The following is a 23,685-nucleotide window of genomic DNA, read 5'->3' as shown; positions in this document are numbered from 1 at the left end:
CTGCATTTCACACTATTTGTGCAGATTTGGGAATTTAGTTTTGTTTCTCCTGATGTTCTTAGCAAAAATTCCTTTTGAAAAAACTTGGACCTTATCTCAGCTAAACTAAATGTATGCAGCTAGTGGCCCAGCAAGGCTAACCCAAAGCAAGACAGGTGCTTGTGCTTTTCCTCATCTGTCTTCGACCCTCTGGGTCTTTAAAGACAGCTACCAAATATTGCCTCCTCGCCCCTAAGTTTTCACTTCCTCAAGTAAACCAGAAGGAATTGCTCAACACTTGCTCTTGGTTTTTGGTGTCCGGGTCTCTCCCTCTCTCACTGCTCCCTATCTCACCTTTGAAGTGTGCTTCCCAACACTGGACCTAAGAGGCATTGGAGGCTAGAGATCTGACGACCCTTCATCTGAAACTGTATTTGTTGATACAGCCCAAGATCACACTGATTTGGAAGCACAGATTTGTAAACCAATCAATCAGTATTCTTACTCAGTTTGCTGCCTGGTAGTAACAGGCCAGATACAATCAGATATAAGCTGAAATTCTTGGAAGTCCAAGATGGAGGGGGCGAAAAGGGTAGACTTTTTTTGTGACTCTTATTTACCAGTATCTGCCTTTTGTTAAGATTCTGAGAGATGTGCAACACAAAGGCTATGAGTTTGAAGGAATTCTTTCATTTTAATCTTGTCCACACAATGTCTAATAAGTGATAAATTCTTTTGACTTGTTCATTGTAGAAATGTTTATCAAATAATTACATTTAATATTCTATTTAAAAAATAAGCATTTCCCACGTTACTATAACTCATAAGCTCCGAACCCTGTCTTTGTATGCTGAGAACTTGGGCCACACCAGAACCTGGGCTAATGCTGTGATTTATGGTGAACACTTGTTTTCTTATAGCTGGGGCCCCAAGACACGCTGTCAGTTTGACCACTGGGCAAGTGCTGCGGTCTCAATGGCTGAATCAATCACATGGGCACTGTGTCCATGTGACTAACCCCCAGTAAAACCCTGGACACTAAGGCTCAGGTGACCTTCCTTGGTTGGCAACATCTCGTACATGTCACATACCACTACTGCTGCATCTTCACTGGCAGAGGACAACTGGAAGTCTGTGCCTGGCTGCTCCTACACTCTGCCCTATACAACTCTTTCATTTGCTGATTTTGATCTGTATCCTTTTACTGTAATAGACTATACATATGAGTATAATAGCTTTTCTGGGTCCCATGAGTCCTTCTAGAGAACCAATGAACGTAAGGGTGGTCTTGGGTATCCCTGACACATGTTAACATGGGACAAGAATAAAAATATTAACTATTTGTGCAAGAAATATTTTAGAGGCAACAAATTCCATAGTTGCTATTCTGTCCATTGTCAAGTAACAGCATCTAGTATAATTAGTTTAGGTAAAGATGTTTATAAAATATCTATTAGAATGCAAAGTTTAACTTTAATTCAGTACCTCCATTTCTTAAAGAGTTTTGGTTACTTTTTAAAAATCCACAATAAGCACAAACATTTCAAAATAGGTTAAAATAAATTTTTATTAAAATTTGTATTAAATGTTAGAAGAAATTTATACACAATGAACAAATCCTTTATAAAACAATTGCCAATTTTTACCCAATTGTAATTGTTTCTATGCAGACTTGGAAACACAGTCTACAAAATATTTCTTTTAGAAAGCTATCAAAATGCTAATCTTAGGCAAAATAATGTTTAAAACCGAAGTGTCTGTGTGCAAGTGAATGAGGTCTCAAGCACCCGTATTCCTTATCCCAGTGACAAAGTAATGGAAAAATGAACATTGAACTTACTGAGGAAACAATGAGTAAGTATTCTGTAAACTTCTCAAATTTTTTATTACTTTCAGAAGCAGTGTCATTACAAGGTATCGATAATCATACTATGTACTCAATTAAAATGAATGTTAATAAAATTAACATTCTAGGACTAAAAATATTGTTGCAAAGAGGCACCCCTTGTTGTAAGATATGTTAAAGAAGTCTTTATCACACTGAAGGCTCATGGTTTGGGCCATAAGCCATACAGGAGGCAGTCTCTTCACACAGAATAATGATAACTTATCCCTTTTAGAACTGAGTAACATCTGCTTAGTAGTGTTGCTGGTAAAAAAAAAAAAAAAAAAAAAAAGATTCAAGTTCAAAAGATGATGGCAACACACAAAGTGGCCGATAGTTTCGGTCTTTGTGTGAGGGACACCGTCTGTACAGTTTAACAAAGACTGACGTTTAATCTTCATTTCAAAAGCACACTTCTCTCCCGCCCACCTAATACCACTCCAGGAGAGTAGAATCCAAACCACCGACTTAAAAGTGATATGGCTCAATGCAGAAAATAGTAACTGATTTACATCAGAGATTAGGAAGCAAAATCAGTATCAAAGTATTTGAAATTACAAGGAATTTAAAAATACTTTGAAAATTTCGCCCTGAGCTATGGATGCTTTTTATATATAGCTGCTAGTAAAACAGATGCATTTCATCATTCCAAGTTGTACTTATAAGTGTTACGATGCTCGGTGCTGAAAATAGACCGGTTATGTCTCCCCACAAAGTGGTAGCAATTACGTTTCGTGAAAATCTTTGGTGAGACGCAATCCTGCAGAAGTCACCTTAGTTTGTTTCCCCCTCCTACTGCTCCTAGAATCTTCAAGTAATCTTCAGAGGGGAAACCACAAGACCATAATGAAGGACCAGAAGACCATCCTGCAAAGAAAAAAGAATGTTTTGCAGTTATTTGAAAACTACTTATATAAATAATCAAGTCAAAAAATGGTCTGTTTTTCATAACCCAACACTAATGTGAAATTCTTTAAAGAGAATAAAGGGTCCAACATAAATAAACGTGATTTTTCACTCACCTCATCACCAAACACTCTCTGTCAACATGCCTTTTTAATAACTCTCAGAGACAATTCTGAAACTACCAGGTATCCATAGGTAGCTCAGGTTGTTTACGGTTAAACAGTTCTCCAAAAAGAACTAGAAGAGACACACCTTTCCTTCTGCACAGACTACCTAACAGACCATCCAGGCATTAGGCTTCCCTAAAAAAAATTCAATTATTATAAGGAATCATGGATCTGCTAAGAAATGAAATATTTATTTCCACATAAATGTAGCCCACTACTATTCTAAGTGAGAAAACTTTAGAACTCTTATTTAATATACCATAACTTTACTTCCTTCTTAAAGACTGTTCAGTACAATTAACCTTTTGCTATCCAGTCATCACTATGAATAGTAAGTACACTGTGTTGAAACACAGTGATGTCCTCAGTCAGGGATTGTTAGGCAACTCAAACCTATACTAATTGGCTGCAGATACTGTATTTCTGAGTCTTTTCATCTGCTTTTTGTGGTCTATCCCCTATCTTGAGATCAGGTTCTTTGTGCTCTCACCAAGGCTGCATCCAGCAAGCAATCAATCCACCTTTTTAAGGTACTATTTCCTAATCTATTATGAAACTAGCTTTAAAGAATGACTCACTGGGGAAGTGTGCTACTAGCAATTGGCCTACTTTGGGCAACAAAGAAGAGGAGAGAGGGCATGCACGCCTTGCAGTTCCAATCCTGCCCTAGCTATCCCTCTTTTCCTTCTTTGCTAAGCCTTTCCGTGGCTCTACTTCCTCATTTCTCACTCACTACTCAACTCATTGCAATCTCGCTTCTCTTCCGGGCAACTACAGTGAAAACTCGCCAGAATTCTAGAAAAAGGTTCACAAATTCAAATACCAACAAAGGCTAGAAAAGTAACATAAATGAACATGTGTGTTAGATATATAAATCAGTAAGTAATGTTGAGACCAGCAGTAAACCAGAGAACACATGCCCAGTTAAGGAATTTTAACTCAATTTAAAACACAGAATAGGCCAAATAAAGCCTAATTCCATGTTGCATTTGGCACATGGACCATCAGATCTATTCTGGACCAATTAGCCTAATCAAAGTAAATGAACTTGTATTATAAAACAAATAAAAAGATTCTATTCATAATTTTACATAACAAATTACATTTTAGATAATACTTTTTACATATAGTTGTATTTCAGAAAGAAAGACATCATTTGCAAAACAACATATTGACATGTAGAGATATAAAGCAAAGTATAGCTTACAAACTGTTTCAAAACCAAGGCCGCATCCAGCAAGCAATGAATCCACCTTTTTAAGGTACTATTTATACATTTATAAAATCATATTTCATTACTTATAATTCAAGTGTGTATCTATGTTATATTTGTATTCCATATGTCTATAGACATAGACATATTCCATAGACATATATGGAATACAAATCCATATTCTACCCATCTCCTGTTTGGTCTTCCTCTTTTCCTGCTGCCTTCTATTTTTACCAGCATTACTGTCTTTTCCAAAGAACCCTGTCTTCTCAAGATGTATCTGAAGTAGGACAGCTTCAGTTTTGTCATTTTTGCCTCCAGTGATGTTTCAGGCTTAATTTGCTCAAGGGCCAAGGGACTTGTTGGTCTTTCTGGAAGTCCAGGGTATACATAGAACTTTCCTCCAACACCATATTTCAAATGAACCATTTTTTTTCCCATCAGCCTTTCTCCCTGTCCAACTCTTACACCTGTACTTAGTAACTGGGAATATGAGGGTGTGAATGACCTTAGCCTTGGTCTCTAATGACACTCTTTGCTTTAGTGATCTTTCCTAACTCTTCCATTGCTGCCTTTCTGAGACTCAGCCTTCTCTTAAATACCGAATTTTCATACAACAGAATATTATTCATTCATAAAAGGAACAAGATTCTGATACATGCTAAAACATGAATGAAGCTTGAAAACATTATGCTAAGTAAAAGCCAGTCACAAAAGACCAACATATTGTATGATTCCATTTATATGAAATGTCTTAAATAGATATATTCAGAGACAGAAGGTAGAGTACTGGTTGAGAGAGGCTGGAGGATGGAGTTATATGGAGAATGAATACTAACAGATACGGAGTTTCTTTCTTGGGTGATAAAAATGTTCTAGCCCTGGCTGGTGTGGCTTAGTTGGTTGGAGCATCATCCCATAAACCAAAGGGTCATGGTCAGGGCCCATACCTAGGTTGTGGGTTCAGTCCCTGGTTGGTACACATTCAGGAGGCATCCTATGTTTCTCCCTCTCCCTCTGACCCTCCCTTCCCCTCTCTCTAAGGTCAATGGGAATGTCCTCGGGTGAGGATTTAAAAGAAAAAGTTTTAAAATTGATTGGATGATAGTTTGACAACTCTGTAGATACACTAAAACTTATTTTTTTAATCTGATTTTTAAAGATTTTTATATTTTATTTTATTATCTTTTAGAGACAGGGGAGGAGAGGGAAGAAAGAGAGGGAGAGAAACATCGATTGGTTGCCTCTCACAAGCTCCCCACTGGGGACCTGGCCTGCAACCCAGGCATGTGCCCTGACTGGGAATCAAACCAGCAATGCTTTGGTTTGTAGGCTAGCACTTAATCCACGGAGCCACACCAACCAGAGCTAGTTCATGTAATTTTAAGAAAATTGAGGAACACTGATTAAAATTTTATTGATAACATGGAACTTTTTTTATTTGATCAAATAACTTGCTTATGAGGCACTAAGGAGGACGAAGTGCGAGCCCCACCTGCATTGCTGCATCACCCAGCGCGCGTCGGATTTCCCTCAGGGTCTGATACCGCTCCAACAAGTGATCGCCGCAGATGATGTCCACCTACGGGCACACCAGCATCAGATGCTTTACCACTTCAAACACCCGTATGAAAAATTAAGAAAAATCAACATAATTACTTCCAAACTACACTTTGGTATTTTACTTTAGACGCATGAAACACTCTCAGGAAAGATTTTAGAACCTCTGACAGGAGTAAATGACGTGACTGGAAAGGGCAGCGGAGGAGCAGGATGCCAGCACAGTATGGCCAACACTCGAAACGATTCCCTTGAAACTCTGAGTACGAGTTATATTGTATTTGATGTATTTAGCATAAGAAAGTGCAGAAGAGTACATTTTTAAAAAACGTTCCAAGATAAAATGATTAAAAGGGTATACAGTGCTTGAAAAGGCAATTCTTACTTATTGGAACAATTCTCTTACAAGGTATATCTCATTTTCCAATAGTAGAAAGTCTGACAGTGGCAGAGTACATACTAAGGGAACTCTTTTATGGATGGAATAATCTTAACCAGGTCTTTTTAGCCCGTTAGTAATGCTAAAGTTCTAAGATAAAGCTACTGTTACGTAAAATGCTCTAAAAGAATGGTACTGTCATGCAGTTATATAGTATAATGTAGTAAGATTCCAGTATACTTTCTTGCTAAGATAAAAAAGCAAATTTTTAACCTTCCTTTGTCTTTCATTGAGTGCTTCTGTCCCACTGCCTTAAAATGGGATCAGGTCCTCAGCAGTCTTATTACCATATATCCCTTAATTTGCTCCATTTTCTAATGTCCTTATTTAGTTTATGGCATGACATTTCCTCTTGTCCTCTAAACCAGAGTATCAACGCTGACTCTGATTTTTCCTTTTCCTTTCTGCTCACATGCAATCAGTTACTATGTCCTGATGCTTCTTAGTTCATAATACCCCATGCTTAAACCACCTCTGAACTAAATTCCTTCCTTCAAATTCTGTTTACTCTAAAAATTCTATACACTGTCAGCACGGTTGGGGAAGAATGGTAGAAGCAGGGGCATTTAACTGAATGGCCACGATGTATACCATGTTATACTACGCATTTGACACATTACCTCATCTAGCCTTCATGTTCCTGTGAACTAGGTATTACAATTCCCATTTTACAGATAAGAGTACTAACAGGCGAAGGCATTAAACTTTCCTAAGGTCACAAAGCTAGTCAGTAGCAAAATCCAGATCTCAACCCAGGTCTATCGTTCTCCAAAGCCTAAGTGTATGTCAGGGGTCAGCAAACTTTCTGTGAAGGGCTAGAAAATAAATTTTAGGCTTTGTGGGCGACAGGATCTGTCACATCTACTCAATGCTGCCACTGAAGCATGAAAAGAAGCTGTGTATGATTGTGTTCCAATTAAACTTTATGTATAAAAACAGGCTAGACTTGGTCCATGGGTCATGGTTTATCAACTCCTATGCTATCTCATAATGCATAATCTCCAATCAATAACAACTTTTGTGTTTTACGCTGACCAGTTTTTAAAATAGGCAGAATAATAACTTGTTTGCAAAATAACTTGAAAGCAATGATAGATCTTGCACGCCATGAAAAATCAAAGAATTTGGAAACTATCATGTTTTTATTAAGTATTCAGCAATGCAGAGACCACTGCTCTTAGAAGACTTCACCACATAGTATACACTTATGATTTGTTCACTGTATTTTTCTTTTCAACTTAATCTTAACCCCCAAAGGCTGGCCAGTTACTGAAGTTTGATATGTATGGTTCTAGATGCTACATGTGCATGTTGGTTTTTTGTTTTTAAAAAATGGGATTATGCCACAGATTATTATTCTACAAATCCCTTTTTATTTTTTTATTATTGTCTTTTCTATTACAGTTGCCCCAATTTTCCCCCTTTGCCCTCTTCTACCCAGCCTACCCCCTGTTCCTACAGTCAATCCCCACACCGTTGTCCATGTCCAGGGGTCATTCATACATGTTCTTTGACTAACCCTTTCCCCTTTTTTCCACCAGTCCTCCCCTCCCCTGCCTCTGAGCTGTCAGTGTATTCCATATCTTTAGTTACATTTTGCTTGTTAGTTTATTTTGTTCCTCTTATAGGTGAGATCATATGGTATTTGTCTTCCACCTACTAGCTTTTTTCACTTAGCACAACAGTCTCCAGTTCCAACCGTGCTGTCGCAAAAGACAGGAGTTCCTTCTTTCTTTCTGCTGCATAGTATTCCACTGTGTAAGTGTACCACAATTTTTTAATCCACTCATCTACTGATGGAAACTTAGGCTGTTTACAAATCTTGGCTATTGTAAATAGTGCCGCTATGAACATAGGGGTGCACAAGCTCTTTTGAATTGGCGTTTCAGGATTCTTAGGGCATATTCCCAGCAATGGAATCACTGAGTCAAAAGCTAGTTCCATTTTTAATTCTTTGAGGAAATCCATACTGTTTTCTACAGTGGCTGCACCAGTCTGCATTCCCACCAACAGTGCACTAGGGTTCCTTTTTCTCCACCTCCTCGCCAGCACACGTTTGCTGATTTATAAATGACAGCCATTCTAGTAGGTGTGAGGTGGTATCTCATTGTGATTTCAATTTGCATGTCTGTGATGGCTAGTGATGTTGAGCATCTTTTTATTCTATGGGCCATCTGTATGTCCTCCTTGGATAAGTGTCTAGTCAGGTTCTTTACCCAATATTAAATTGGATTGTTTTCTTCCTGGTGTTCAGTCGTATGAGTTTTTTACATATTTTGGAGATTAAGCCCTTGTCCAGTATATCATTAGCAAATATGGTCTCCCATACAGTCAATCCCCTTTTCAAAATTCTCTATTAAAAAAATAAAACCTTGCCCTGGTTGGTGTGGCTCAGTGGATTGAATGCTGGCCTGCAAACCAAAGGGTCACCAGTTCGATTCCCTGTCAGGCACATGCCTGGGCTGCGAGTGAAACTGCCATTAGGGGATCACGCGAGAGGCAACTACACTTTGATATTTCTCTTCCTCTCATTTTGCCTCCCTTCCCCTCTCTCTAAAAATAAATAAAATCTTAAAAAAAAAAAAACAACCTTGAATATACCATGAACATCTTTTGGACTACATAGTTAGCTTTCTCTCTTTTTAGTTGCTACATAGTGTTCCATTGATAAGGAGTTAATATCCAAAATTTATAAAGAACTTACAAACCTCTACACTGAAAAAACAATCCAATTAAAAAATGGGCAAAGGATTTGAATAGACACTTTTCCAAAGAGGACAATGGCCAATAGACATATGAAAAGATGCTGAACATCGCTAATCATCAGAGAAATGCAGATTAAAAACACAATGAGGTATCACCTCACACTGGTCAGAATGGCTGCCATCAATAAATCAAAAAACAACAAGTCCTGGCAAGGTTGTGGAGAAAAGGGAACCCTTCTGCACTGTTGGTGGGAAGGTTGAATGGTGCAACCACTGTGGAAAGCAGTATGGAGATACCTCAAAAAATTAAAAATGGATCTGCCTTTTGACCCAGCGATCCCACTTCTGGGAACATATCTGAAGGAACCCAAAACACTAATTTGAAAGAACACAAGCACCCCTATGTTCACTGCAGCGTTATTTACTATCACCAAGATATGGAAGCAGCCCAAGTGTCCACCAGTAGATGAGTGGATAAAACAACTATGGGACATTTACACAATGGAACACTACTCGGCCATAAAAGAGAAGAAAATTTTACCCTTGTGACAGTATGGATGGACCTGGAGAACATTAAGCTAGGTGAAATAAGCCAGTCACAGCAAGACAAATACTATATGATCTTACCTACATGTGGACGTGGGCTCTAACAAACGGAACAAGCAAAACAGAGACAGACTCATGGATGGAGAGCAGGATGACAGCTATGGGTAGGGGTGGTTAGGGGGTGGAGGGATAGAGCAAAAAGGAAAAAGGACTCATGGACATGGACAGCAGTGTGGTGATTGAAGGAGGGAGGGAGGTATAAGGGGCTTAAATGGTAATGGTGAAATATAATAAAATTTTTTTTTAAAAAAGGAAACATTTGCCTAGAGAGCCAAGAGTTGACAAAGAAAATTAAAGGTGGAAACAAGCTTTTTATTGCTTTATTTCAAAATGCTAAAAGCCTTAAATTCTATGATATGAGGAAAAAATAAACCCACGTTTTTACATAATAAAACCAATTTAGAGCTCTGGCAACCAAGTTTCTTAGAACACCAAATGTGAAACTTGTACATGATAATTGTGCTCTGATCACTCTCTAGCCAGAAGATGTAATCTACAGCCTAGAAAAAGCCCTTTTGTGTGCTACTTTGGTTATTCTATATAATCAGGTTCAAGTCTTGTGACTTCTCTTTTTAGAAATAGTAGACTGTTATGGGATCATTCAAAATTCTTTGTCCAGGAGTCTCTAAACAGTTATTTACTTCTTCTTCTTCTTTTTTTAAAGATTTTATTTATTTAGTTTTAGAGAGAAGGGAAGGAAGGGAGAAAGGGAGGGAGAGAAACACTGATGTGTGAGAGATACATTGATCGGCTGCCCCTTGCACGCCCCCAAGTGGGGACCTGGCCCACAACCCAGGCATGTACCCTGACTGGGAATCGAACCAGTGACCTTATGGTTCGCAGGCTGGCACTCAATCCACTGAGCCACACCAGCCAGGGTACAAACAGTTATCCACTTCTAAACAAAGGACTAAGAATAACCTCAAATATGTTATGGCTACAAGGTGATAGAAAAGTCATATCTCCTTTTCAGATGCCAGAGATACAGCTAGCATTATGTCAAGCTCAGTAAGAGAAGCTACATTTCATCAGATTTAATAGATATTTCATATATATTTAGTATCAGTAGAAAAATCGGTACTAAAAACACCAGCAAAACTCCAGCCAGCTTTAAAATACCAATTAACTTACTAAACAGCAAATAGATATTTTAAATAAAAATTATTCTATGAAATTTTACACATGATGAATAACAAGAATCCCTTTTTATGCTGGCTGGTGTGGCTCAGTGGGCTGAGAGCTGGACTGCAAACCAAAAAGGCTGCCAGTTCGATGCCCAGTCAGGGCACATACCTGGGTTGTGGGCCAAGTCCCCAGTTGGGGGAGTATGAGAGGCAACCAATCAATACGATCTCTCATACATCGATGTTTCTGTCCCTCCCTTCCCCTCTTTCTAAAAAATAAATAAAATCTTTTGAAAATCCCTTTTAAATTTGACTAGTGAAAAAGTAAACCTATATAAATGTGCATTTTCACTGGCCTGTATTTCTAGACCTGCGAGTCTATTTACACTGTGTTCAAAAAATACATGAGGGTTGAGGTTTTCAACAAGAAAATATTATGTAAGTAGAATGGGAGATTGTTTTTCAATCCTTAATAGACTAACAGGGTCTATAGGAGACAGATACTTCACTTTTCTAGGTGTCTTGTAGATGGTCATCAACGGCAGTGCGACAGACAGTAAGCCAAACGTGACTGAAGGTGGGCTGGGCATCACTGTGCACCAGTGCCAATTAGCATAAACAACACCTACGATATCGTAAGACAAAAGCCACTGCATGAAACCCTGGAGAAATCCTTTCTTTAATGTGCTAAAGGTAATCTCACAACTTCACCTGTCCTTTTACACACACGTACCCTACCTGACAAGCTGGATCAAGATCCATTTTTCTTCTGAGAAATTTTTCTACGTGCCCAATAGTTGCTTCTCCTGAAACTCGGACAAACTTCTTTTCCAGTGGCTACAAAAAATAAACACATGAATAAAAAAGTACTTTTAGATTAAGTACACTTAAAATATATAAACCCTAAAGCAAATTTTATAGCTAAGATGATTCAACAGATTTATGAAAAAATTACTATACAATTTGAGTTAGTTTAGCTATTAAAGAAAATTTTCTGCTTAGCTTCACCTCTCTGAAAAGTATGTTAACAATTTTTTAATAGAAAGGCTTACTGGTTTATTTTACTACCTCATCAAAAACAAAACAATAGAACTTATTAACAAACAGAATATCTAAAATTAAATATCTAAAACTGGTTTCTACAACCAAAAAACTCTAAGAAAAAGAAAATGGAGGAGGAATTGCTAGACCAAAAAAAGATGTAAGGGCTATAAATAAGAGGTATATCAACCAATTACAATGTATGGATCTTATCTGGATCCTGATTTATTTATTTATTTTAAAGAGAGGGAGAGAAACATCAATGTGTGGTTGCTTCTCACGTGACCCCCACCGGGGACCTGGCTTGCAACCCAGGCATGTGCCCTGACTGGGAATCGAACTGGCGACCCCTTGGTTCACAGGCTGGCACTCAATCCACTAGCCAGGGCTGGATCTTGATTTAAACTAACCTACAGAAGAATTTTTATGAGACAATGTAGGAAATGTAAATAATATATAGATATTTGATTAAGGTATTACTGTTAATTTTAGTTTCACTATTATATTTCTGAAAAGTCCTTTTTAGAAGCAAATGGAATGATTTACTGAGATGTGCTTCAAAATTGCATGGGAAGAAGAGAAGTGGTGAAGGCAGAGATGAAGTGAGATTGGCCAGGAGTTTATAATTGAGTGATGTGGATGTACGTGGGCGGGCGTTCATTTTACTGGTCTGGCTACTTTTGTGTGAGTTTGAAGTTGTCTACACGAGGGTTTTCCTTTTTAGGTGGAAAATAAAGAGAAACATCTAGACATATGTGGCTGGAATCTGATCCAATGGTCCGGGGTAACAGGTGGAGAGGCCACAGGGTTTTAAAGTAGAAACTAATGCTTATCCAGCCACACACTCTGAGGAAATTTTAAGAATACTATCAAATGCAAAGGAAAAGCTGGGGTGATTGGAACTGAAATGACATCGTTTAGGAAAACTTGAGCAGTGTTTCCCTAGCACTACCAGAGAGGGAACCTAGAATGGCTACCAAGAGGACTGAGGGGGGTGAGCCACATGCTTTTTGCATGTAACAACGCTTAGCTTTCTTAGCTGTAGTTTGGCTTCTGAAGATCTTTCCGGACAATAGAGCTACCCCGTGTTACCACAGTACAGCAGACACGACAGATGTTAAGTGCAGGTGCTGCAGAGACAGACGGACTGACCACCTGGGTTTAAACTCTGGTTCTGTTGTTTTCTAGCCACGTGACTTTGGGCGAGTCGGCAGACCTTTCTGCGTCTCCATGTTTCCATTTGTAAAACAGGAACCTACCTCATAGAAGCACCCTAGGAAAGTGGTACGATGTGTGTGAATAACTACTAACATCTCCTGGCACACAGTAAGCACTAAGAGCTGCTGCTAATGAAGGATCACACACTGCATTTCAATGCCAAGTTTCTGCCGCCCCCTTTAACCCAGAACAGTTCTGATGCTTACTTTTTTGTTTCACGATCCTGACATTTGGTGTGATACATGGCCATTAGAAAAAAACATCTTTTAAGAATACTGAAATATGTGCAGATGAGGTAGCAAAATGATACGGATTTGTTTCAAAATACTGGAAGTGAGTAGATAAGGGTATAAGACAAAATTAAACTGGCCGTTAGCTAAGTGATGGATACGCGAAGATTCTGTCTACTTTTCAGTATGTTTAAAATTTTTCATAATTAAAAAATTTTAAGAATGATTCCCAGGAAAACTTTCCTGAACTAAATTACTGCTTTGTGAAATGCTTTTAAATTGAACAAATAGGGTTTATGATTTTGATGCTACATGGTGAAAAGCTCAATAACCAGAAATCATTCTATTCATATTTATTTATTTGAACTCAAAGTTAAGGTATAAACACAGCTTTTTTAAATAGTAGAGAATACTGAGCTGTAACATCAAAATCTGTAACCAGAACTCCATAAAAAATACAGAATTAAAAGAAAAACAATAAGCTTGCCAAGTAACAAGTTGGGGCAGGTTAACCTGAGCTAAAAATGTTACATGCAAATAAAATTTTAAGCTCACACTTAACTCTAAATGCCAACTACGCAAAAAATGCTTTGAAACATTTTTTATCACCAAATTAACATAGCTTTTAGCTTTAGACTTTTAAAAGCTACTCACTTATTCTTCCTTAGACTACTGTTCTGAATTAATAACAAATCCCTACTTAATAACTACTTTCTCATAAAGCTATTTTATGAGAACATTATTGAATGTACTTCATATTTCAACAAGTTTTACTTATAAAACACTATTGTAATGGAAGACAATCTCCATATGAATGCTAATCTGATTCTTAAATGTGTGTGTTACAGGGTCCTCTTGTAAAGTAAATGAAAAATAAAAGTAACATACCTTAAAATGTCCCGTGCCTTCATTAGCACTGAAAAATGAAAGCAAAATTAATCAATAAAATATTTTAAACTATATGTGAAATCACATAACACAGAAAAATAACATCAATACAAACATTTGAGGAATATCAATTTAATTTTAAAACAGTCATCTAACGCTTTAGGAAATCAACAAATGTAGTTAATTGTCATTTCTGCCACCTGGTGGTAAGGAAAAGACAGTAGTATTTTATACTACTTTGTGTATTTCAGGAATTTCTCTTCTTTTTTTTTCATTTTTGGTTGCCCTTTATTGGGAAAAAATCATTCCATAATCTGTTCATTTTCTGGCAAAGATGTTGGAACTTGCAATAGTTTTCTGGCATAGGAGTTTCCAATTTCAGAAGTATTAAAGGTGTAAGGTTTGGGCATTATCAAAACTATCATATGTTCTTGCACTACATCTGGTTAATAATGAAGCTTTGCATGGTACACCAACAGCTTTGGGAAAGTCATGGGTATTTATTAGAATCTTCTTAATTTTTCAGTATATTATTCTTTCTCTTTTTAATCCTCACCCAAGGATATATTTATTATTGATTTTAGAGAAAGAGGAAGTAGGGATCAAACCCACAACCTAGTTATGTGCCCTGACCGGGGATTGAACCTGCAACATTTTGGTGCATGGGACAATGCCCCAACTGAGCCACTCGGCCAGGGCAGGATATTCTTAATATTTAGATTTCCCCACATGTAGCACTGTAACTTTTTCCAGCTTAAAGTAAAACTTCTTTTTGTTTTTTATTCTATCATAATTAATGTGTTTTTTTCTGCTATAGTAACCTCTACAAGATAGTTTGTTTTTTAAAGAAACAAAAGCCAGGTTTATTTATTTCTTGCACTTCAAGTAGTCCTCAATGACATCCTTGGCCTGAGACTCTTTGCCATAGTCCTTAACCACCACACAACTGCAACCAACCACTTTGTGGGTTTTTCCCTTTGTTGATTTTACAAAGGTTGACCAATTCCCCTCGTTTCGTGTTGTCATCAACCTTAATTAGGCTGATTTGGTGTTCAGCACAGAGGGCCTCCACCAACTTGACATACACAGGCTCATCACAGCTGGACTCGAGCACACAAAGGCGGGCCTGGAGCTTGTCTTAGGCTTTGGCAGCTTTGGGAGCTAGGCCACGGTGGGTGAGGACGGTCTTCAGCACAGCACCTCTTGTAAGGCAGAACTGACAAACACCACACCTCCAGTAGCAGTGCCTTTCCTAGGCCACGGCAGTGGGTTATGGGTGGAGCCGAACCTTGACCACACCCAAGCCTCCACCTCCATGCAATCCCGCAGTGGTAGGGAAAAATGTACAAGATAGATTTATAATATTCACATATTGATAATAGTTTAGACATGTTAGGACTACCACATGTCGATTCTTACAGCAACCCTGGGAGTAGCTATTACAATCCCCAGTTTAGAAATATGGAAACTGATGATCAGGGAAGTTAAGCTATATCCCAAGAGTTACATACCTTGAGTTAGACTCTTCAAAGCCCATGTTCTTTCTATGCACACTATACTGCCTATCTGAAGTCATTTCTTTTTTATAATCTTCTACTTTAAACACAGAAAGTGAAGAACAGAAAGAAGTACAAGACTATGTTGAGATCACAAGACATGCATACCAATTTAGCAGGGAAATCTAATTTCACATTCTAGTATTGAAAAGTCACCGTCCACAGGCTGAACCTACCTCAGCTGTTTTGATCTTCCAGTTCCAGTAGGGTCACCAGCTGGACCAAAGGTGCCCTAGTACTTACATCAGGTTAAAACTCATCTGCCACTTGTCCCCTGCCCTGAAAGAACTTCCTACAGGTTACCCTTAGTAGCCTGACTTTTGTAGTGAAAACGTGGAGATTTAATCTGGGGACTGGGGACTTCAAAAGGACTCTTTGCCAAATGAAGCTCTCTTTCAAGAGGACTCCCTGTCGAGTCCTGTCGCACTGAAAGCTTTCTTTCCCTTAATCATCTGAAAACAGATAAAGGACTATAATAAAAGGCAGACTGGCTACCCACCATAATCACCAAGTTTAATTCTACTGTTTCACAGACAGGGAAGCTGAAGCTCTGGGAAGTTAAAAGTTCCATGAGGGGAAGGGTCATGGCTGACTTATTCAAACTATATTCCCAGCAGCTAGTAGAATGCTATGCTGGTACATGGCAGAATCTTAATAAACATCTTGCGAATAAGCAAAAAACAATTCGTCTAAGTTTACAAAGCTAGATAACAGAGGTACTAGAACTGAATTCTAGATCTCCTTATTCCTACTGAGGGCTCTTTTTTTCTGTAGCAGGGCACGTGTCAATAATGTAACAACTTGGGCAAATGGTAACGACTGCCTTGAACGGCAGCAGCGGTCAGGTCTCCTTCATTAGGAAAGCCTGCCATGCTTAGTTATTGATTTCTGCTGTGAGCAAAGAAAGAGAGGTTAGTGGCACACCTGCCACATATTTGCCATCTTTGCATTACTGCCACTTTTCAAAAGTGCATCCCTGCTACTTTTCAAAAAAGGTACACTAATACTGTCAGTACCTATTGTGTATTAGTGGAAAAGATTACATTTCCCCAAAATAATTTTTTAGAAATAGAAATTCCTTTCAATTTTCAAATTTCCTTAGACTTACTAAAAATCAAGTTACATGGTAAAAATGCAAATGCAATGAAAAGCAAAACTTTTTCTTATTCTAGACTCAGGCTCCAGTGCCCTTTCCTACAAGCAACTGCCATGAATATTTTCTTATCGTCCTTTCAGAAATGTTCTATTCATGAAAAAAAGTATTCCCACCACCCTTTGTGTAAAAACATAAATGGGCACATGCAACATATTCTCTTCTGTATCTTGTTTTCCCTGAAGACATTTTACAATCATCCCACATCAGCACAAATGTTACTATATAGCACATGTTCACGTGCTATAGAGCATTATTTAGCCAGTTCCTTTTGGACATTTAGGTTGAAGTGCACTCTTTAGTAACTGAAATTGCTTGTTTAAAGTTTGGTATTACATGTTTTCTTCTCCTTCCTTCAAAGAGATCTTTGTTTCATCATATCGACCACTATTATGTGGGCTTGGTGGTTTTTTGCCTCTTAGAGGTTCTTAATTTCAGTTGAGAAAACAGGATAAATACATAAACAGATAAATACAACACAGCACAGCTACATACTAATTAATGATACAGGGAACCAAGACTTGCAAGGAGGAAGTCACTGAGAAGTAAAATAGCCATTGGTGACATAAAATGGGAAAATCTAGATTTTCCAAAAAGGCATCTTAATCTACTCTGCAAACTAACGTAAGCATTTTGAAAACCAGTTTGATGCGCGCCAACTCTGAGGCCATGGCAGTCTGTGTAACAACACTGCAGTACAAGGGTGCACACCACGCGCCAGTGTCTGAAGGAAGCAACGTAGATGAATTAGATGATGCCCAACTCCCTTAGAAATCAATTTGGCAAAACCAAGTAAAGTTGAAGACAACATATCCCAAGACTCAGAAAATCTACATAAACTCTTAGAAAACCATCTCACATATATGCAAAGATATATGTACAAAAGTATTTAAAGTAACATTGTTTACTATAGCAAATATCCTCTGGAAACAACATACGAGAGAAGATAAATTATGGCACATGTAAGGAAATACGAGGCAATGGTGTAATGAACTAAACATTTCAACATGGATTAATCACACAATGCTACGTGAAAAAGGCAAGTTGGCAAACACAGTGTGATCCCATTTCAAGTTTTTACATGAGCGGAAAACAATTCTACACATTGCTCAGGAAGAGATACTTGTGGCAAATATATATTAAAAAATGCAGGGGAATGACAATCCTTACTTTTATGAGTGTGGTTATTAAACTCTAAGGGAAGGAAGGGTGAACAGGAAGAGGGAGCCAAGAGGCTTCTGCAATATTAGCATGGCTTATTTCTTAAGTCAGATGGTAGACACACAAGTGGTTATTAGACCTTTTTCTAAGTCTTAAATATTTCATAATACTTTTTAAAAGGAAATCAGAAAAATTTGATATTACTTGAGTTCAGGATGATTTCATAACAGTTGGGACTTTAAACATTCTTTATTTTAAGATTAAGAGGTAGAGAGGTTTAGGGTACTCACCCAATGAATTCTAATAATAAAGACATATCAAGTTCAGGTGGAATCCGAAACACTGATTCTAAGACTTTCTTAGATCTTCCTTTGCTTGAAGGGACTGGCTGTGGAACAGCTATTTGGTAGCCAAACAAAAAAGGTGAGTTAGAATAAAAATTGTATAAATTGAGACCTTTGAAAAATAATTACACAGATATTATAATTATGTTTACCTAAAAGATCATAAAGCATTCAATCTCCTTTTCTTTAATAACATCAGCTAACCTGTCACAGCCAGTGAAATAGAGAGGCAAGCTTGGGGACCATTCCATGATGGAAGGCAGACACGTGTGGCTGGTTTATCAGGGCCACAGAGAAAGCTCATCATAACAGCACAACAGCTGTGGATAACCGTTAACACGCACTATATGCCAGGGAGCTCAGGGTGCACGTTCAGCACTTTACATGCATCATCTCCTTTAATCCTTGTTATAATCCCAGGACACAGGTACTACTGCTACTTTTTTTTAAAACTGTAAGGAAACTGAGATTACAGTTTAGTGAGGTTAGGCAATTTGCCTAAACTTATCCACATAGTAAGTGGAAGAACCAGGATTTAACTTCCTAATGTAACTTCCATACTATGACATTACCATCATCATAAAAACTAATGTTTGAACCCTGGCTGGTGCGGCTCAGTGGATTGAGAGCCAACCTGCGAACCAAAAGGTAGCTGGTTCGAATCCCAGTCATGAAACATGCCTGGGTTGCCAGCCAGGTCCCCCAGCCAGTTGGGGGGTGTGCAAGAGGCAACTGATTGATGATTGATATATCTCTTGCACAACGATGTTTTTCTCCCTTTCTTTCTCCCTCCCTACCCCTCTCTAAAAATAAATAAATCAATCTTAAAAAACAAACAAAAAACTAATGTTTGAGCAGTTACTATGTTCCAGGCACTGTTTTAAGTGCTTTGTATTGAGGAAACTGAGACATTGAAGTAATGTGTCAAAGTCACATAGCTAAAGTGGTAGCCAGAATCAAACTCGGACAATTCAGCTCCAGAGCCTGCACTCCTTAATTCTTATAAATAATTAAACTGGATTACACTTCAAAATTTGATTACCTTCAAAACCTTTTTCTCTGATCATAAAATAACCAACTATCACCAAAAAGAACCCCAAAAGGAGGAAGTTTTATTGTTAGTGTTCTTTAATCTATAAATACATTATAGTATACACCCAAACTTACCAGGTTTAGGTACTTCTAGACCTCTTTCTTTATAGAAATCATGCATTTGCTTTTTTTCTCCTAAAAAATGATAAAACACAAACTAAATTACACTTAAAATGTAACTAGGAGAGTCAGCAGAGATTCTGGGGTTCACAACTATGTAATAAAATAAACTTACTTTCCTCTAGATTGATCACTAATTTGTACACTATGTCTTGTAACTGTCGGTCCAACCTAATAAAAGGAAAGGATGGAGAATACCTCAGAATTCAGAAGAATGCATTTTGGTACAGAGTGAATGATGCTCTTTGTAAGTAATGTTTTCTCTTGGAAGTGGACACCTCTCAGTGGCAAGTTACTTTTAGGTAGCACTCATGGTTCCCATCCAAGAGAACCTCAAGGTATGTGTAACCCTAAGTAATCAGAGATCCTTCCACGGTTTGCTAAATCGTTCCACGTGTGCTGTTTTTATTCCGTTGATAAGAATGTGAGCTTAAGGGTAGATACTGTTTTTGGAACTTCTGTGTATCATCTGCAAAGCACTCGTCTATAAAGGGAGTAAAAAATGCAATACTATTTGGTGAACAAATACTAAATCAAAGCAATCCACATTTAGTATTTTTCTTTCCTTAGGAAACTGAGCATGAACTGAAAATCTGATTAATAAGCCACAATGACCTACGACAGACTGACGATTCTAAAGAGGCCAATTGTTTTAGGTATTACTTGCAGAAAATAGAATTCTAAATATACTGAAAATGACAAGCCTAAACTGGTCTCATTAACTTGAGTGATAGAATTAAAACCCTCTGGAAAAAAAGATCTGTGTCTCTTTTTTTTAAAGTCCCCAGCAGATATCACAGTGCCTGGTACACGGTAAGTACTCTATATGCATTTTAAAAAAAGAATAGGTAGCTACCTTTCTTATAATTTTGAGATAGGTCAGGAATTTATTCCCCAAAACACCACTTCAAGCTTTCAGAAAAAGCATACTTAAAATATAAATTGTACTTATATATTCATTCCTCTTACCTTATGTTATAAAGAGGTTGTGTCTGATGCACTACTATGTTGCATTTTGGACATCTGTTGCTATAGTAAAAATGTCTTACAATGCAGCTTTTACAAACTGTTGAAAAAGAAAATGTTTAAATTAGGATGTTTTCGAGACGTTTCAAAATTTTAATATATTATTCATAAACGTGAATTATACGCTTACATGTATGAAGACACTCTGTAATGGTAGTTGCATCTATTAAGTAACCTTTGCAAATGGAACACAAGATGTATGGGGTCAGCTCAGAGAGATTAATCAGGCGCTGCAAATGCAATGGAAACAGTTTTAAAATACAAGTCCTTGCCTTCTCAAAGTTTAAAGCCAGAATCCCAACATTTCATTATAACCAATATGTAACTTAATCTGCAACATGAAAACATGTTACACAGTACCGCCAACCCTTCAAAATACTGCTGGAAGATACAATAACATGATATAAAACGATGTTTCAAATGTACCCCATTCTTTTGGATATAGTGTACATTGCCAGATGAGGAGCATCTTACTTTATGAATTACTTTAAAAAATGGGCAAACTTTCCAGATATTGGTGCTTAAGTTTATTAATTCTGACTATGTGTATTATTACCTAAGTTGATGAAGTGTGCGCTACGACATTTAAGACAAAATCTTCCCAATAAGAGACTGACTCGGTGGCAGGGGCACGGGACCCTCGGTGCCTACCCGCCCGGGACGCAGTAGCTTCAATAATTATCTAGAAAAGAGTCAGTCGGGCCCGGAGAGCCTCAGAGATCTGCAGGAGCCTCACAAAATGACTCCGCAAGGAATCGGGGCGGGACGCAAGGCCAGTCCGCGCCACACGTCTCGGCAGGCCAGGTGGGGAGAGGTGGAGGGCGACGCAAGTGCCGAAGGCTGCGGCGGCGAGGGGGCGCTCGGGCCGGACCCCGAGGCCGCTCGGCCCGGCGTGGTCAGCAGGAGTTACAAATACCTCTTCCTCGTCCTCCGACTCCGGCCGGCACCCCTCCAGCCTCAGCGAGAAGTGGCTCATCTCTTCCTCCTCCTCCTCCTCCTCGTCTTCCTCCAGCTCCTCATCCTCTTCCAACTCCTCGTCCTCGTCCTCGAAGCGGCCCCTCAAGCGGCCCAGGCTGCGCTCCGGCTCCAGCTCGGGGGGTCGGGAGCCCGAGCAGCCGGGAGCCCCCGCCTCGGGCAAAGGCGACGGACCCTCCTCACCCGCCGGGGTGAGGGCGGGAGGGGAGATTGGAGGCGGGGGCGGCACGGCTGCGGCTTCCTCCACCTGGGCGGCGTCCGCGTTCCCCTTCGTCAGCACCGGGACCCCCTCCATGCCTGGGTCGGCGGCCAAGCGAGGTGCGACCAGGCGGCTGGATAGCGCGGGAGTTCCTGCAGCCACCTCCAGCGCCGCGCGCAGGCGCGGAGCCCGGCGGGGCCCGCCGGGAAATGTGGTTCGCGGGGCCTGCGCTCAGCCCGGACGCCCGCGGGCCGCTCAGGTGTGCAGGGGCGGGGCTTGCAGGCCGGCGCCGGGACAAATCTAACCCAATTTTCTCTTGAAAGACGAAATCGGTACCATTTCAGACAGCAATATTCGTCTGCAGCGACTGATGCGCAGAGCACTGAAATAGGTGCTTTAATGATGTTGCATTACGAATAATGATTTCAATTTGAGGGCCAATTATGCGTTTCTTCTGTCCAAGTGTATTTCCACTAGGGAGTATGAAGGTTCTATTTTGAAATATGTTAAGTGTATTTATTTGGAGGAATTAAATCTTGCATTGCCGTAGGATGGAAATTTAATCACCGTTCAAAGACCATCCACGACTCCCCATCACATAAAGGAAGCTCAATTGCATTTAATTCAACCACCATTTAGCAAGGGTGTGCTATAGCAGAAACTGAGAGCTACCCGTGCACCCCATCCTCACCCCCACAATTTCATTAGGAGAGAGATTTGGAGTTGGTGAACTTGATCCTTGCTGACTAGGATAGTGCCAGCAATGTCACGATGCTTGCAAGCCTGATTCAGGAGTTAACTGTTCCTTAAGGAAATAAGAATGTGTTGTCACTGAGTAAAATTAATGCTAGTCTGGGAGTGGTGTACATACTTTTTGTGGAACTGCTGAGGAAAGCAAGTCATTGTTCCCGGGAAACCGCCAGATTCGGTGCAGACCCACCGCCCCTGGACTAGACCCGACCTCTTCCTCTGCAGTCCCAAAGTCTGGTAAAACCTGAGATACTAGAGTTGGCAAGACCCAAGAAGGAATGGAAGGAAGAAAATGTCTCCTCCTACAAGGAGCACCGTAGATCCTGAAGCGAGGGGAATGGGAATGGGACTAGATACTGAAAAGATGGTGGGAGAGAGAAATTGAGACGGACCTAGACACCTGAGATACTCTCCTAGAAAGGCCTGAAACAGGAAGAGCCTCCACATAATTACATCAGATAAAGTCATAGCTTCTAATCTCTCAACAGTGTAAGAGCTACATGATAAAAGAATTGCTTGTGCTGTGCACTGTAATTACATAATTTTGAAGTCGTATGAGATGAACATATTAATATTACTAAAGTTTTTATGTACAGAATGTGAAATATTGAAAATTCCCAATTTTTTAAGCAAAATCTAGAACTGCATATTTTCAAAGCTGGCGAGCTAAGTGAACTATGAACTTTCATTACTGCCACTGGGTGGTGGCAGTTTAGTCGACGAACAGAAATGACCGTCAGGTTTTGTCACTGCCGTGTTGTGACGGCCAGTTTTCAGAGTTAACTTGGCGACATTCAGCCACACACTTACTGGGTACTGCTGTGAAGGTGTTTTGTAGATGTGATTGGCATCTCCAATCCAATGACTTTTAGTACAAGATATTATCCTCTGTAACTTGAGCAGAACTCATCCAATCAGTTGAAAGGCCTTAGAAGCAAACCCGAGATTTTGCTGGGAAATAAAGAAATTACCCTTGGGGACCGCAGCATCAGCTCTTCCCAAGAGCTTCCAGCCTGTAGGCCTACCCTACAGATTGCAGACCTGCCTAGCAAGCCCCAACAACTGTGTAAGACGATTCCTTGCAGTAAATCTCTGAATAAATAGGGAAATCCTAATGGTTATTCTCTCTGGTAGAACCCTGACTGATACATATGGTAGACGTTTAATTATGTGATGTTTACAATATGTGAGGCTTTCCAGCATGCATCTCTTTCATAAAATGAAAATTTCTTGTATCTCCATTGAGATCCACACGTGTTACAATATTCAGGTTATGTTTTCGGGCACTTACCAGGCATTTTTACATTTTGGCAAGGCACCCGAATTGAATCATGCCCTAGACTGAGCC

At 39.2% G+C, this 23,685-nt stretch overlaps 1 protein-coding gene and 1 pseudogene across 1 annotated transcript; both read right to left on the bottom strand.

Moving 5' to 3' along the window:
• Positions 1-1,537: 1,537 nt before the first annotated feature.
• On the bottom strand, positions 1,538-21,756 carry PCGF6 (polycomb group ring finger 6). Its single transcript, XM_045191675.3, has 10 exons — positions 21,330-21,756; positions 20,544-20,643; positions 20,357-20,453; positions 19,503-19,558; positions 19,343-19,402; positions 18,122-18,230; positions 13,962-13,989; positions 11,323-11,421; positions 5,646-5,732; positions 1,538-2,731 (listed from the first exon to the last, which is right to left on the bottom strand). Exons 1-10 carry the CDS (start codon positions 21,681-21,683, stop codon positions 2,675-2,677), a joined length of 1,047 nt encoding a protein of 348 aa, XP_045047610.2. The 5' UTR covers positions 21,684-21,756; the 3' UTR covers positions 1,538-2,674.
• On the bottom strand, positions 13,997-18,106 carry LOC123479258 (small ribosomal subunit protein eS12-like; annotated as a pseudogene).
• Positions 21,757-23,685: the final 1,929 nt, after the last annotated feature.

This window comes from Desmodus rotundus, chromosome 4 (assembly GCF_022682495.2).
Source record: "Desmodus rotundus isolate HL8 chromosome 4, HLdesRot8A.1, whole genome shotgun sequence".
NCBI classification, from domain to species: domain Eukaryota; kingdom Metazoa; phylum Chordata; class Mammalia; order Chiroptera; family Phyllostomidae; genus Desmodus; species Desmodus rotundus.
This window is presented reverse-complemented; position numbering and strand designations above follow the sequence as displayed.